This window comes from Salarias fasciatus, chromosome 4, assembly GCF_902148845.1.
Source record: "Salarias fasciatus chromosome 4, fSalaFa1.1, whole genome shotgun sequence".
Lineage (NCBI taxonomy): Eukaryota > Metazoa > Chordata > Actinopteri > Blenniiformes > Blenniidae > Salarias > Salarias fasciatus.
In genome coordinates, this window is record NC_043748.1 from 22,702,009 (window position 1) to 22,714,507 (window position 12,499).

At 52.1% G+C, this 12,499-nt stretch overlaps 1 protein-coding gene and 1 long non-coding RNA gene across 3 annotated transcripts in view; one reads left to right on the plus strand and one right to left on the minus strand.

Moving 5' to 3' along the window:
• The window catches only part of paqr4a (progestin and adipoQ receptor family member IVa), a 24,980-nt gene continuing 12,481 nt past the window's right edge, over positions 1 to 12,499 (plus strand). Inside the window, exons 1-3 of one of the 2 annotated variants that reach the window (XM_030088608.1) lie at positions 1 to 1,086; positions 4,976 to 5,194; positions 6,069 to 6,468. In XM_030088608.1, coding sequence (XP_029944468.1) covers positions 813 to 1,086; positions 4,976 to 5,194; positions 6,069 to 6,468 — 893 coding nt within the window. In that variant the 5' untranslated portion in view covers positions 1 to 812. Of the gene's footprint in view, positions 1,087 to 4,975; positions 5,195 to 6,068; positions 11,303 to 12,499 lie in introns of those variants that run through there. The other variant, XM_030088607.1, reaches the window with a different exon arrangement.
• The window catches only part of LOC115386386 (uncharacterized), a 17,866-nt gene continuing 12,133 nt past the window's right edge, over positions 6,767 to 12,499 (minus strand). Inside the window, exon 4 of the long non-coding RNA XR_003931297.1 lies at positions 6,767 to 6,779. This is a non-coding gene — a long non-coding RNA (uncharacterized LOC115386386). The remainder of the gene's footprint in view (positions 6,780 to 12,499) is intronic.

Genomic DNA, 12,499 nt, shown 5'->3' on the forward strand with positions numbered 1-12,499 from the left:
TACTCTGAAAGCGCGCACCGGAAATGCGGATGCTTATTTTCCCGCCAACTTGACGGTCGGAGGCGCCGCAAGAGACGCGAGGCCGCCACGGAGGATTCCGCATTCGGAGGAATTCATCCAGCCAGGACGGATGATGGAGGGCAGCTGGACGTGGGAGCGTTTCCCGGGGCAGTGTGAGTGTGTTCGGGCTCCTCCGGATCAGATCCCCGCTCTCTGCGCTCCACGCGCCGGACGGCGGTAGCTGACTGCCCGGCTTGCTAGCCCCGCAGTCCTTCAAAAAAAAAAAAAAAAAAAAAAAAGAGAAGAAAAAAAAAATCAGCGCTCCACAGTCACGGAGAACCGTCTGCTGCTGTTTCGACCGAGCGGTGGCCGGCATCCTCCTCACCCCTCCTCCTCCTCCGAGGCCCGAGAGACGAAGCTCCTCCATCCCTCCCTCCATCCATCCGCTGCGGATCCGTGACCGCTGGGATCGAGCTAGCATCCTCTGGAGGTGGCCGCTCGCCCGCCCGCCCGCTCGCTCGCGCGGCTTCGCCCAGCATCCCTCCTCCTCCCTCCGCCCTCCACAGGAATGCTAACTGCCGGGGAAGTGGCTCCAACATGACGGGCGGCGTTTCATCCGGCAGCGGACGCGTTTCCTCCATGCTGAAGAGTGCCCGGAGCCCGCAGCGTGCGTGCGGCCGGCCGCGGATGACACGCGCGCAGGTCGCGGCGGCTCGGCGCGGATTCACCGGCTCGTGCTAGCGTGGCGCGCGCGGCTAAAGAGGCGGCTAATCTCAACCACACGGCGGCTCCCTCCACCGACCCCATCGCCAATGGTGTCCCACAAGGTCCTCGTGGCAATAATCCTCCTGAACGTGTACGTCGGCGTCCAGTCCGTCTTCTACCTGTTCGGCGGCGTCCTGCTGACGGTCCTGTTCGCCATGGCGTTCCTGAACGGCCCGCGGCTGCTGGACTGGGCGAGCTCTCCCCCGCACCTGCAGTTCAACAAATACGTCCTGACCGGGTACCGGCCCATCTCCTCCGTGCAGGACTGCATCCGGAGCCTCTTCTACCTGCACAACGAGCTGGGCAACATCTACACGCACGGTGAGTGGACCCGGCAGAGGGATGGCGTGCTTAGTCAGCAGGTGAGATGTTCTCCACCTGCAGGAGGATTTCGCTCTGCAGGCTGGAGATCATTCATTTAAACCCCCACAGAGCTCACTCTGCTGGGCAGCAGCCTTAACGCGAGGTTTTAGCTTTTCAATTCATCTGTCACAAAGTTTTGTTCCTTTTATGTCCATCAGTCTGCCACATCTCAGTGCATCACATTGTAAAAACGCACTGGAAGTTCACACAACAGAATGTGATCTCGTGGTAATAACCTCATCACTGCTTTAGAGGCGTCTCTTCCACGTTACTATATAATCACATGAAGTTACATACTTTAAATAAATGAAGGGATGCAATAACGGCATCAACAGACCCCCACAGCTCAGTTACTCAAAGTTTCAACTTAACTCATTCAAAGCATTCATGCACTGTGAAAACTTCATGCAAAATGTCATTATGTCTTCAGATCTAGCGGTAATAACCTTATTACTGCTTTACGGAGCATTTTTCTTCCACCATATGTATTAGATTACAATATAGTCAGATGGATTTCCAAACTTTATTGCAAATTAAGGTATTATTACTCTATTGATGCAAAGTCTTAATCAATGAACACCCCAGAGGGCTCAAACTGTAAACTTTTCCACTAAACTCACATGTTTTTATCGTGGGAAACATCAGCATTCATCATGACACCAGGCTTGTCTTTTACTTGCAGATCATATTCTATCATGTTTTTCTCTTCATTTCCACCAATCTGACACGTTTCAGTGTGTCGTCAGTTTTCACGTTCACCCTGTGTGAACAATTCGAATGTTAGTAAACTTTATGAAACACATCAGTCGATGCAACATGCAGGAAGTGATTATCACCTTCACATCCAGTTGGGATGACCTTCTTACTCCTGCAGAGGCTACGTGTGTCGTCCATGTGAGGTATTGGATTGCAGTATAGTCCCAGTGAGTTAGGCACACTGGTGTGAATGAATGGATTACTACTCTGTATTGATGCTGCTTTCATCTAATTTCATTGTAGTTTTGAATGAAGTAACAGAGAAAGCCACAGTTTTACCCCCGCAGTGACGGTCTGGATGCATTTATCTACTTTTAATCCCGTCCCTCTGCCAACTTCTCAGGTTACGTTTTAAACGTGTTTATTGAGATTCTCCTTCTCGTGCACAACTCTGTAGCTCTTTTCTTTTCTTTTTTTTTTTCAGTAGAACGACAGTGAGGCAGGTGTCAAATAACAGGAACTGGACCCTGCAGCAGTTTAAATGAGCAGATCGCAGCAATGCAGCTTGAAATATGTCAAACACATCCGTCTCGGTGTTTTATCATTACGTGTGACGTTTGGTTCCGCTGACGCGTTGAGTGGTGCGTCCGGAGGGGCCGGCGTTGTGCTGGCGGGCTGCGCCGGGCTCCCCCCGTGTCCGCAGTGATGGGATCAGCAGCGTCACTTGCTTCGTCGTCGGACGGAGCGGAGCTGCTCCTCGCTGAAGGTCGGCAGCCGCACGTTAATCTGCGGCCGTGGTCGCGAGCGGCGTTCAGGACGTGTCACTCGCCAAGTCGCCACACGCTTAATCCAGGGGGGGTTCAGGAGCCTCTTTTGTTGCTTTGCATGTGAGCTCCAAACGTCCCGGGACAGCGTCACGCCGCGGGCTCTGGGTCGGTCGGATCAGGACGGGCGAGGAGGGGGGGCGGGGGGCGAGCAGAGATAACACACTTAAATAGATGTGTTACAGTAGCTGGCATTCCCTGCATCACCTGCCGGGGACAAACGGCCTGACTTTGGGACGAGAGAGAGAGAGAGGGAGCGGCGTGGAGCAGAGCGGCGTGGAGCGGAGCGATGCGCCGTCGTAACAGCTCAGGACGGATCGGGTTTCAAGGTCTGGATTTTGCTCACGTAGCAGCGCAGCGCCGCCTCCGTGCCAAATCCAGGAGCTCAGATTGGAGCAGTGTTAGCCATTAGCGATGTCCCCCCCTCCGTGACGCCCCCCCCCCCCCCCCCCCCCCCCCCCCGTCCCCGCCGTCCCCCCCGCCACTCTGCACACACTCAGCATTGTGGGAAAAGCCTCCTCGGCTCGTCTCTGCTGCTGAGCCCAGCAGATCGTCCACCACGGCGAACATGACGCCGCCGTCCGGTTCTGTCAGAGTCGCTGTGGAGCCGCCGGGCGGCTGGATGCTTGGCGCCGCGCTCCGCCGGGCGGCTGGACGCTCGGCGCCGCGCTCCGCCGGGCGGCTGGACGCTCGGCGCCGCGCTCCGCCGGGCGGCTGGACGCTTGGCGCCGCGCTCCGCCGGGCGGCTGGACGCTCGGCGCCGCGCTCCGCCGGTTCTCCTGCTGACCTGAGAAGAAACTTCAGCCAGAGGGAATCCTTCCACTGCTGCCGGCAGGTTTTAATTCAGGGATCTGAGACACTCCTTCACATTTTCTTAAAGCTAGGGTCGACGATCTTGGAAAACTAGCATGGAAAATGTAGCATCTCCCCCAAGGTTCCGCCCAGCTCCCACCCCATTGGAGGAGCTCCCGTTGGGAGCGAACACACTGGACGCGGAAGTGCCGCGCGCGCACGGAAGCGCCACGCGCACGGAAGCGCCACGCGCACGGAGTTTGTGGTCGCCTCCAATGTTATACACCTTTCTGACTGCCCGCACACAACCCGCATAGGAGCGCAGCGCGCCCGCTCCGCTTCGTTTTATTTTTCACACGAGCGCCGGGAGCGCCTTGGCAACGCGCGCTGAACCAGGGCCAGTGCACGCCACTGAAATGAACGCGCAGGGGGCTGGTAGAACGGCGAAGGGATTTGGTTGGGTCCTGAAGAGTGGTCCGCGCCTTACGATTGGTCGGAGTTTTTACTGTCCTTTGGCCACTACTGTTGTCAGATTTTTTCCGCACCTTTTTCCGTCCACATAATGTATTGACTTCTCCCAGGGGGCAGGGAGCGTTTCAGTCAGTATGACAAAAAATGCTTTTGGACAACATCGTCTACCCGAGCTTTAACTTTAGCCAACAGCTTCTAAAACTGTTTTTGGAAGTTCTAGAATTTGTGGGCAGGTTTCACCGTTCAAAGATTTGTGGGAATTGTGAAATTTCTTTCTTTCAGAAAACTTGTAAAAGTATAAAAAGTTCCAAAAGCAGAGACAGTTACACAAGGTGTGAATGTTGGAGAATCTGAAGCACGTGTCAGAGTTCTGGAATCTGTGAGGATTTGAGAATTTGGGAGTTCTGAATGAATTCCACAGAGTGAGTTCTAAATCTATGAAGATGTTGAAACAATCGGAAACTCTCAAATTGTGGAACCTCCCTAACTCTGAAACCTCTTGGAAAGTCACACGTTTGAACTGCAGGATTCTGGAACTTTCACATATCGTTGGGAATTGTTGATGCTTCGACAATTTTAGTGAGTCAAAGCTCTGCGGTTTTAAAGTTTTCTGAAATTGTCACACTATCACAAATTGTAGAACTCTCTCAACATGTGAACGTTCTGGAATTCTTCAGTTCAATAAAGCTCTGAAAGCTGCCGGGCCTCCAGAGTTTGAGAGAGTTGTGGAATTTGCTTTAGTTCTGTAATTCCAGAATGTGTTGACAGCAGGACAGAGGTCTTTAACTTGAAGAGTTCTGAGTCTGTGAGATTCCTGGAAAGTGTGTCTTTGGCTCTGGAATGTGTGATCGTACTGAAGTGTCTCAGCGCTTCCTTCCAGACCGTCGGGGGATCGAACCGTTTCTCTTCCTGGACGGTCTGCGAGGCTCTTCTCGTCTGAGAGGCGCGCTGTGACAGAGGACGGGCCGATTTATGTAAAGCCGCTGTTTGACGGCAGGATTTGCGGCACGGCCCTGATATTCAAAGCAGTGTGTGTGTGTGTGTGTGCGTGTGTGCTCCTGCAGGCATCCCGCTGGTCTGCTTCCTGGTGCTGCTGCCGCTCAACATCCCCTGGTCCCAGATCAGCGTGACGTGGCTGGGCGTGGTGCACTTCCTGGCCTGCCTGTCGCCCCAGCTGGGCTCCGTGCTCTACCACCTCTTCATGAACCACGAGGGCGGCGAGCCGGTCTACCACACCCTGCTCAAGCTGGACGTGTGCGGGATCTGCATGATCAACACGCTGGGTGAGCCTCCTCGCCGCCGCCGCCGATCGGCCGGAGCCGCGTTTCGTGAGCGGCGATCTGAAGTGATTATTGATCGGCCAGGATGCGAGGAGGACTGACAAGTGCATTATTCCTCCTGTATTTATGTGCTGGTGTCCTTGGAGCAACCCTCTCGGATTGTCTGAGTACATCTATCGATCGGAACGCTATAGCCAATGATATGTGGCGGCGCGGTGAGGCCCAGTCTTAAGCTGATTATTCAGAAGAGTAAATAATCTCTCAGTCATTTAGAATTATTTTTATCATCGCTCAGCAGTTTTTAAGTCAGTTTTTAGGATAATTCTTAATTTTGTGTTTAATGAAAGTCTTTTTTTTTTTTTAGATTTTAATTGAATTGAATTAATTGTCATGATGTATTCATGCCATGAGAAATACTAACAGACCATAAGTTCTCTGAATCTGTCTGATTGTTAATCTCTAACCTGCAGTGAGATGTTCAGATTATCATTTACGTCTACAAATAATCCCAAAAAAGTTTAAATATATAAAGGAAAATTGCTTGTAGTGAATTTTTGGGGGTATTTTATGCTGAAAGTGACTTTAACTGTGATCAAAATGTAATATTTGATAGAAAATTCTGATGTCTTTTGGGCAGTCGATTCTTTTTTTGGAAACTTATTAGAAAACAGGTAGATATGAAGCAGATCCATGTTATTATTCAAACTGATTATGTTGTTTAGTTTATTTAAAAATGAGATAAATGTAAAAAAAAAAAAGTTTTCGTGGGGACGAGTCACCCGGATGGAGTCCCTGGACCGGACTGCTGGGTCTGCAGCGTCCCGGCAGTCAGTCAGTGACTCGCTCTCCCTCTCTCTGTCTCTCTCGCCCGGCCCAGGTGCGCTGCCCATCGTGTACAGCACGCTGCTGTGCTACCCGCTCATCCGCACCGTGGCCCTGCTGGTCTACATCCTGCTGTCCAGCCACGCCATCTACTGCGCGGTGACGGCGCGCAGCAGCGTGCGGCGGCTGCGCTCCTTCGCCTGGCAGGCGCTGTTCCGCTTCTCCTTCTTCCTGCTGCGCTGGGCGGGCGTGGGCGGCGGCAGCCCCACCTCGCTGCGCCACTTCCTCATGATGGACGCGCTGGCCGTGCTGGGCGGGGTCATCAACATCACGCGCATCCCCGAGCGCTTCCGCCCGGGCCTCTTCGACTACTGGTGCAACAGCCACCAGATCATGCACGTACTGGTGGTGGGCTCCATCCTCTACCTGCACTGGGGCGTGCTGGACGACCTGCTGTGGATCGACAGCTACAACTGCCCCTCGGACTGACCCCCACCGGGGGGGGGGCTGGGGAGGGGCGGGGGGCGGCGGTGACGCTGTGCATGTGTTCACCTCATGTGCTCAAACTCAGAATGTTCATATCTTTGGTCCATCCCGGTTCTCGGTGTGAGTGGAGGTAAAACAGCTCGAGTCACACACACACACACACACACACACACACACACACACACACACACACACACACACACACACACACACACACACACACACACACACACACACACACACACACACACACACACACACACACACACACACACACACTCTCAGAAACTCTGTTTCGAGGCGTCGGTTTGAAGCCTCTGCTGCCTGATACAGGTTTTGTGGGAGCGTTCGTCACGATGGTTCAGAACGGTGGAAGAGATTTCTCACGCTCCGGTCCTCTCAGATGTCTCTGTTGCTACCTATGCAGCACATCCATATCTCATCTCTCACACACACACACACACACACACACACACACCTCACTGCACACGCTCCACCTCACCTATATTTTTATATTCCACTCACGAGCGATGCACAAGCCGTTTCCACTTCACCCGCTGCACTGTTAGTTTGTCTGGATCCTGCCACCGCCTCCTTGTTTTCGTGTGTGTGTGCGTGTGCGTGTGTGTGTGTTCTGAACGGTTGGTGAGGGGTTCATTCCTGAAGGCAGTGACTTGACTTGAACCACTAACCGGAGTCTCTTCAGCAGTGTTGTCAGCTGAGCTCAGTTCCAAGGAAGTTCACACATTTTTAAATCTTAAAGGGATTTTTAGCACAGTAGATGCTTTTTTTATTTATTTTATTTTGCCAAAATCACTGCAAACAGGTGAAGACGCAGGAAGCGTCGATTCCTCAGAAAGCAGATGTCAACATATAAAATTCAAAAAACTGTGACAAGAGATGAGCACCGTCGCTGTGTAAACGGACCCAAAACACAACGAAAGATTACTTTTTGGCTTCAAAACTTCGTGCATTCGAGGCTTTTCGCAGCCTGGCAGCTAATTGATGCTCTTAAAACTTAAAAAAATACATACGTGACGTGATGCCGGATGTCAGCAGGCGAGCCGAAACCTGCAGGATTTCTGAAAACGTGCACGTTAAAGGTTCAAGTTATTATTTATCAGTTTGGTCTTTCTGCACTGAAATGCTTCAGTTTGTGTTAATAACTCTAAAAAAAATGCACTGAAAGCAGTTTTTAATACAAAATGTTATAAACCAGTATAAATGCACTCGATCCAAACCTCTCCGTTTAGAAAAACTTTTTAATTATTTATTTATGACTCGCTTTTATTTAAAACCAGAGCTCTCTAGTTCATGCTTGTTTTCTTTGTGTTCTCATGTGTTTGTGTGTGAAATGTGGATTTTAAAAGGAAGCGTTGCTCCTCGCTGGCTGCTGTAGAGACGTGATGCTCTGAGAAACGGGACCATGCCGCTCGCCAACAGTTTCCACTGACGATGTTAGTTTGAGTCTTTGCGCGTGTTGATGGGCGTCTGCAGGTGAGGCTCCGCCTCCGCCGCCGCCGCCGTGTGGGATCGTTGGCTCACAGATCACATTAGAGGTCAAAGAAAATCCATTGTTTTATTCAAACCGTGCAAATCCCAAGGATTAGCCCTGCGTCCCCCCACCCCGCCCCCCCCGGCCCGGCCCGCAGTAATACCGCGGAGAAAGTACCCGTCTGGATGCGTCGCCGCGTTCGCAGTAATCCAGAAAGAAACGGCTGCAGGGTGACCTTTAAAGCGTGCGTCCCTCCCCGGAGGCTCTCTCTTTATTTATTTCTTTTCCGGCAGGCTTCCCTCGGGCCGCTCGGCGTCCGGCTGGATTTGCATGTTTTCGCTCGCGGAGCCGAGGAACTCTCCGGTCCTTCGTGAGCTCCTGATGGGCGCGTTTGATTTGAGTGCAGCGCTTCTGCCCTGCAGCTGTTTGGGTTTTGGACCGGAGCACGAAGTGATTTGCACTTATTTTAAATCTGATTAGAGGCTCACAAGTCTTCTGTCTCTAATGATAACGTGTATTTTTAACCCTTTGTTGAAATACTGCGCCACAGATCGTCGTCTTCTAAGTCAGATTGAAGCCGTTTAAACAGGATAAAACCGAAAAAAATCAAACATTTTTCACCAATTCTCACTTGAAAAGTCTCTCGATTGACTCGAGCATCAACTGCTTACTGTGCAGCGCTGTCCTGCTGTGTAACGTATCATTAGTGCTGCAGAACGTCAACGTGTGGTATCTTCAGTATCGGTGATCGATCGATCGATCGCTTTTTGCACTTGTTTTTATTTAATGGCAAATAGATGCACTTTTCTTTGCACAGCGCTTGGAATCGCTCACGGCAGCTCGGTCGGTCGATGTCGTGAGACACGAGCGCTACTCTCACACCACGTGTTGAGATTGCAATAACAGTAAATGTGCAATATTGACATGGCGATCACGGGAAATGTGCAGCACTGATTGTAGCATTAGTTTGATTTAGGTTGTTTTTCTTGGTTTATTTATTAGAATTTCAAAGTAAAAGCATCAGTCAGGATTGATCAGAAGGGAAAGATGCAGCTGTTCAGCACATCGGGGCGTTTCGCCGCTGAAGGGTCGAAAGCAGCTGATTGGATCAGGACTGAACCCCTCGGCCCTGCTGCGGGGTGTGTGTGTGTGTGTGCGTGTGCGTGTGCATGTGTGTGTTTTCATGGCTTCACTGTCATTCCAGCTGCTCTTCTGGAGTTGTTGGGTTCTGAAGCCCAACGTGTGAGTCTTTTTTTTTTTCTACGATGGAGGCAGAGTTTACGTTTTAACCGAGCCCGGCCCGCCGACTCGCCGCCAATCCCGTCTCATCTCGCCAAATCAGCTGACGCGTCGCACATCCTCCGCTTCCTGTGCTGACTCACAGGCCCACCGGGATTCCCCACAGTCTCCTCCTCCTCCTCCTCCTCCTCCTCCTCCTCCTCCCTCGCTTCGTTAGTCAGACCACCGTTTGTCCACCATGTAGAAGCTGAATCTAATGTACTTCCTGTGGCCATCGAATGAAACTGACAAAAGAAAAACAAACAAACAAACAAACAAAAAAATTGCATGAAAGTAGCTGTGAATCAGACACTGATGTCTCATAGTGTTAGCTAAGCGTTTGTTCAGTGTAGCCAGCAGCAGCAGGTCATCCGCCGCCCCCGGGCGCCGCCGCCGCCGCCATGTGGGGAGCAGGTCTCCGGGCTGAGGGTGCCTCTCCTGCAGTGGTAGTACAACATCCTCACACCCGCAGGTACCAGTAGGGACTCGAACACGGCCAGACGGGAGGCTTCCAGCGAAATTCAAGCTTCATTTTATGGTTAAAAAAACAACAATAGAAAGTTTATTTTTTGGCTAAAAGTGATGCAAACATAAGGCGACGGTGGAGATGATCAGAGGCAATACGGCACGATCAACCTGCACTGTTCATCCATCTCAAAGGGCTTTGGATTAGCATAAACTACAGTTCTGAAGCATATTTAGAGTCCCTATAAATAATGTAAATACATGTATGTAGACGGAGTGTGCGTACAGCGCAGACGGATACACCCCGATCCACTTCTGTTGTTTTGATACGAGGAGAGAAGGATGCTGCTGCTTTCTCTCGCCGCCAACGCCAAACACAAAGAGGAGAGAGAGAGAGAGCGAAGCGGCGTGAAGCGCAGCAGGACTGACGCCGGTTTCACGCCGTCTTGTGACCGCAGTGGGGGGGAGCCGGCGGGCGGGTCAATACCTCGTGACTACCACTGGTCTATCTATGCATTATCAACCCAAGGGTTCCTTTGCGTTCGGTCTGCGGCGGCGGAGGGCCCGGCCCCGCCAAGCCCCGCCCCCCAGCACGCCCCGCCCCACACATCCTGGGTCTCCCACTTCTCAGGGTGCCATAACAGTAGCTGGAACATCTGGAACATGGCCGGGAGACGTCTGTCCGTCCGTCCGTCCGTCCCTCCGCCGCCCCGTCTCTTCACGCTCCCAGCTGCAGTCAGTCCCGGATTCTGAATAAGGGGGATTACAGGTGGCATTTATTTAAAAACAAAAACACACAAAAAAACAACTTGTTTTGTCTATATGTTAAATGAAAGAAGAAGAAAAAAGACCTGATGTATGAAAACAAACGGGATTTTTTTTTTAACATGATACAGGTGCCGGATAGCCTTTTAACAACCTGTTTCTAATGATAACCTGTTGTTCTCTACTGATCATTACTGTCGCTGTGTGGGTCCTGGTGGACACACCAGTGTGTGTGTGTGTGTGTGTGTGTGTGTGTGTGTGTGTGCGTGTGTGTGCGTGTGCGTGTGCGTGCGTACAGGTACTGAGACGAGCCCGTTCTCTGCAGGATGCAGGGAGTCTGTCTGTTATCGTCTCTGCATATCTGCAGCGTCCTCAGCCACTTTTTAAAACGTGTCAAAGCAGCGAGCGCGGCGCCCTCTGGTGGAGGCCGCCGCCCCCTGCTCCTGTAGCTACTCTGCAGCCAAACGGCTTCTGAGGGACGGCTGGGAGCCTGTCCACAGGCCCTGTGTGTGTGTGTGTGTGTGTGTGTGTGTGTGTGTGTGTGTTCTCTTGCAAAGCATGAATTCCGTTCCGTTGTCCAGTTTCCCTCCCGTTGCACCGGCGGGCCGCCGCCGGCGTCCCCCGAGTGCCTCATTTCCCAGGTGTGTGTGGCCCGTGTGCTCGTGCACACACACACACACACACACACGGCGTGCCCCTGTGCTCTACTTCTCATGTCAGCGCCCTGTGTAACAGACAGGCTCTCACACTCCTCAGTCTCCAGCAACGATTGTGCAATAAACTGAAGTTTATATTTTTAACTCCGCCTCTTTCTTCTCTGCCTGCTTTTCTGGTTGTAGCGAAGCGGCTGTTTGCATGTTCTCTCTGTGCATAATTGTGCCTTAAAGGTGCATTAAGGAGTTTTACAACCTTAAAAATACTTATTTTCCACCATAAATATGCTACACGTTTTTAATGATGTGTACGATGTGCCCTGACATATTCATTACCAGTACCGCTAACGGCGCTAAACTGTCACTTGAAAGCTGCAGTGCCGGTCCGGTGTAGGTACCAGATGTGTCCGGGCTGCCAAATCTGTCCGGGGGGGCCGCGCCTACCGATGACGTCACCGCTTCCTACGGCAAGTCCCCGTGGACAAACAACATATAGACCGAGACTGCACTCCTTTCAGTCACAGAATCTCTGCGGCTGGCAAGAGCTGCTGGTCCGTCCTCTGTCCTCCTGCTGCTGGTCAGTCCTCTGTCCTCCTGCTGCTGGACTTGTCTGCTTCCTTTTGACACCGTGAACCATCAAATCCTCCTCTCCTCACTCTCTGACCTCGGCCTCTCAGGTTCTGTCCTGTTGTGGTCCTGGTCCACCTCACAGGCAGATCTTTCAGAGTTTCATGGCGAGGGGAGGAGTCCAGGTCACGTGGCCTATCGACAGGGGTCCCTCAGGGGTCGGTGCTTGGCCCCTTACTCTTCTCTCTGTACACCACTTCTCTTGGTGCAGTGATTCACCCCCATGGCTTCTCCTACCACTGTATGCTGATGACACTCAGCTCTTCCTCTCTTTTCCACCTGACGACACGACAGTCTCAGCTCGGATATCAGCATGTCTGGCTGATCTCTCCACCTGGATGAAGGAACGCCACCTTCAGCTAAATCTGTCTAAGACTGAACTCATGGTCTTTCCAGCTTGTCCATCTGTCCAGCCTCAGATCAGTGTCCAACTTCACTCCAGCCTACTTGTGCCACAAACTCAGCCAGAAACCTGGAGGTCATGATTGATGACCAGCTGACCTTTAAGGTTCACGTGGCCTCAGTTTCTCGGTCTTGTCGTTATGCCCTCTACAACATCAGGAAGATCAGACCCTTCCTGACCCAACAGGCCACACAGCTTCTGGTTCAGGCTCTCGTGATGTCTCTCTTCTGGCGGGTCTCCCTGCAGGTCCAGTCAAACCTCTACAGAGGATCCAGAATGCAGCAGGTCTGGTCTTCAACCAGCCCAGCAGAGCT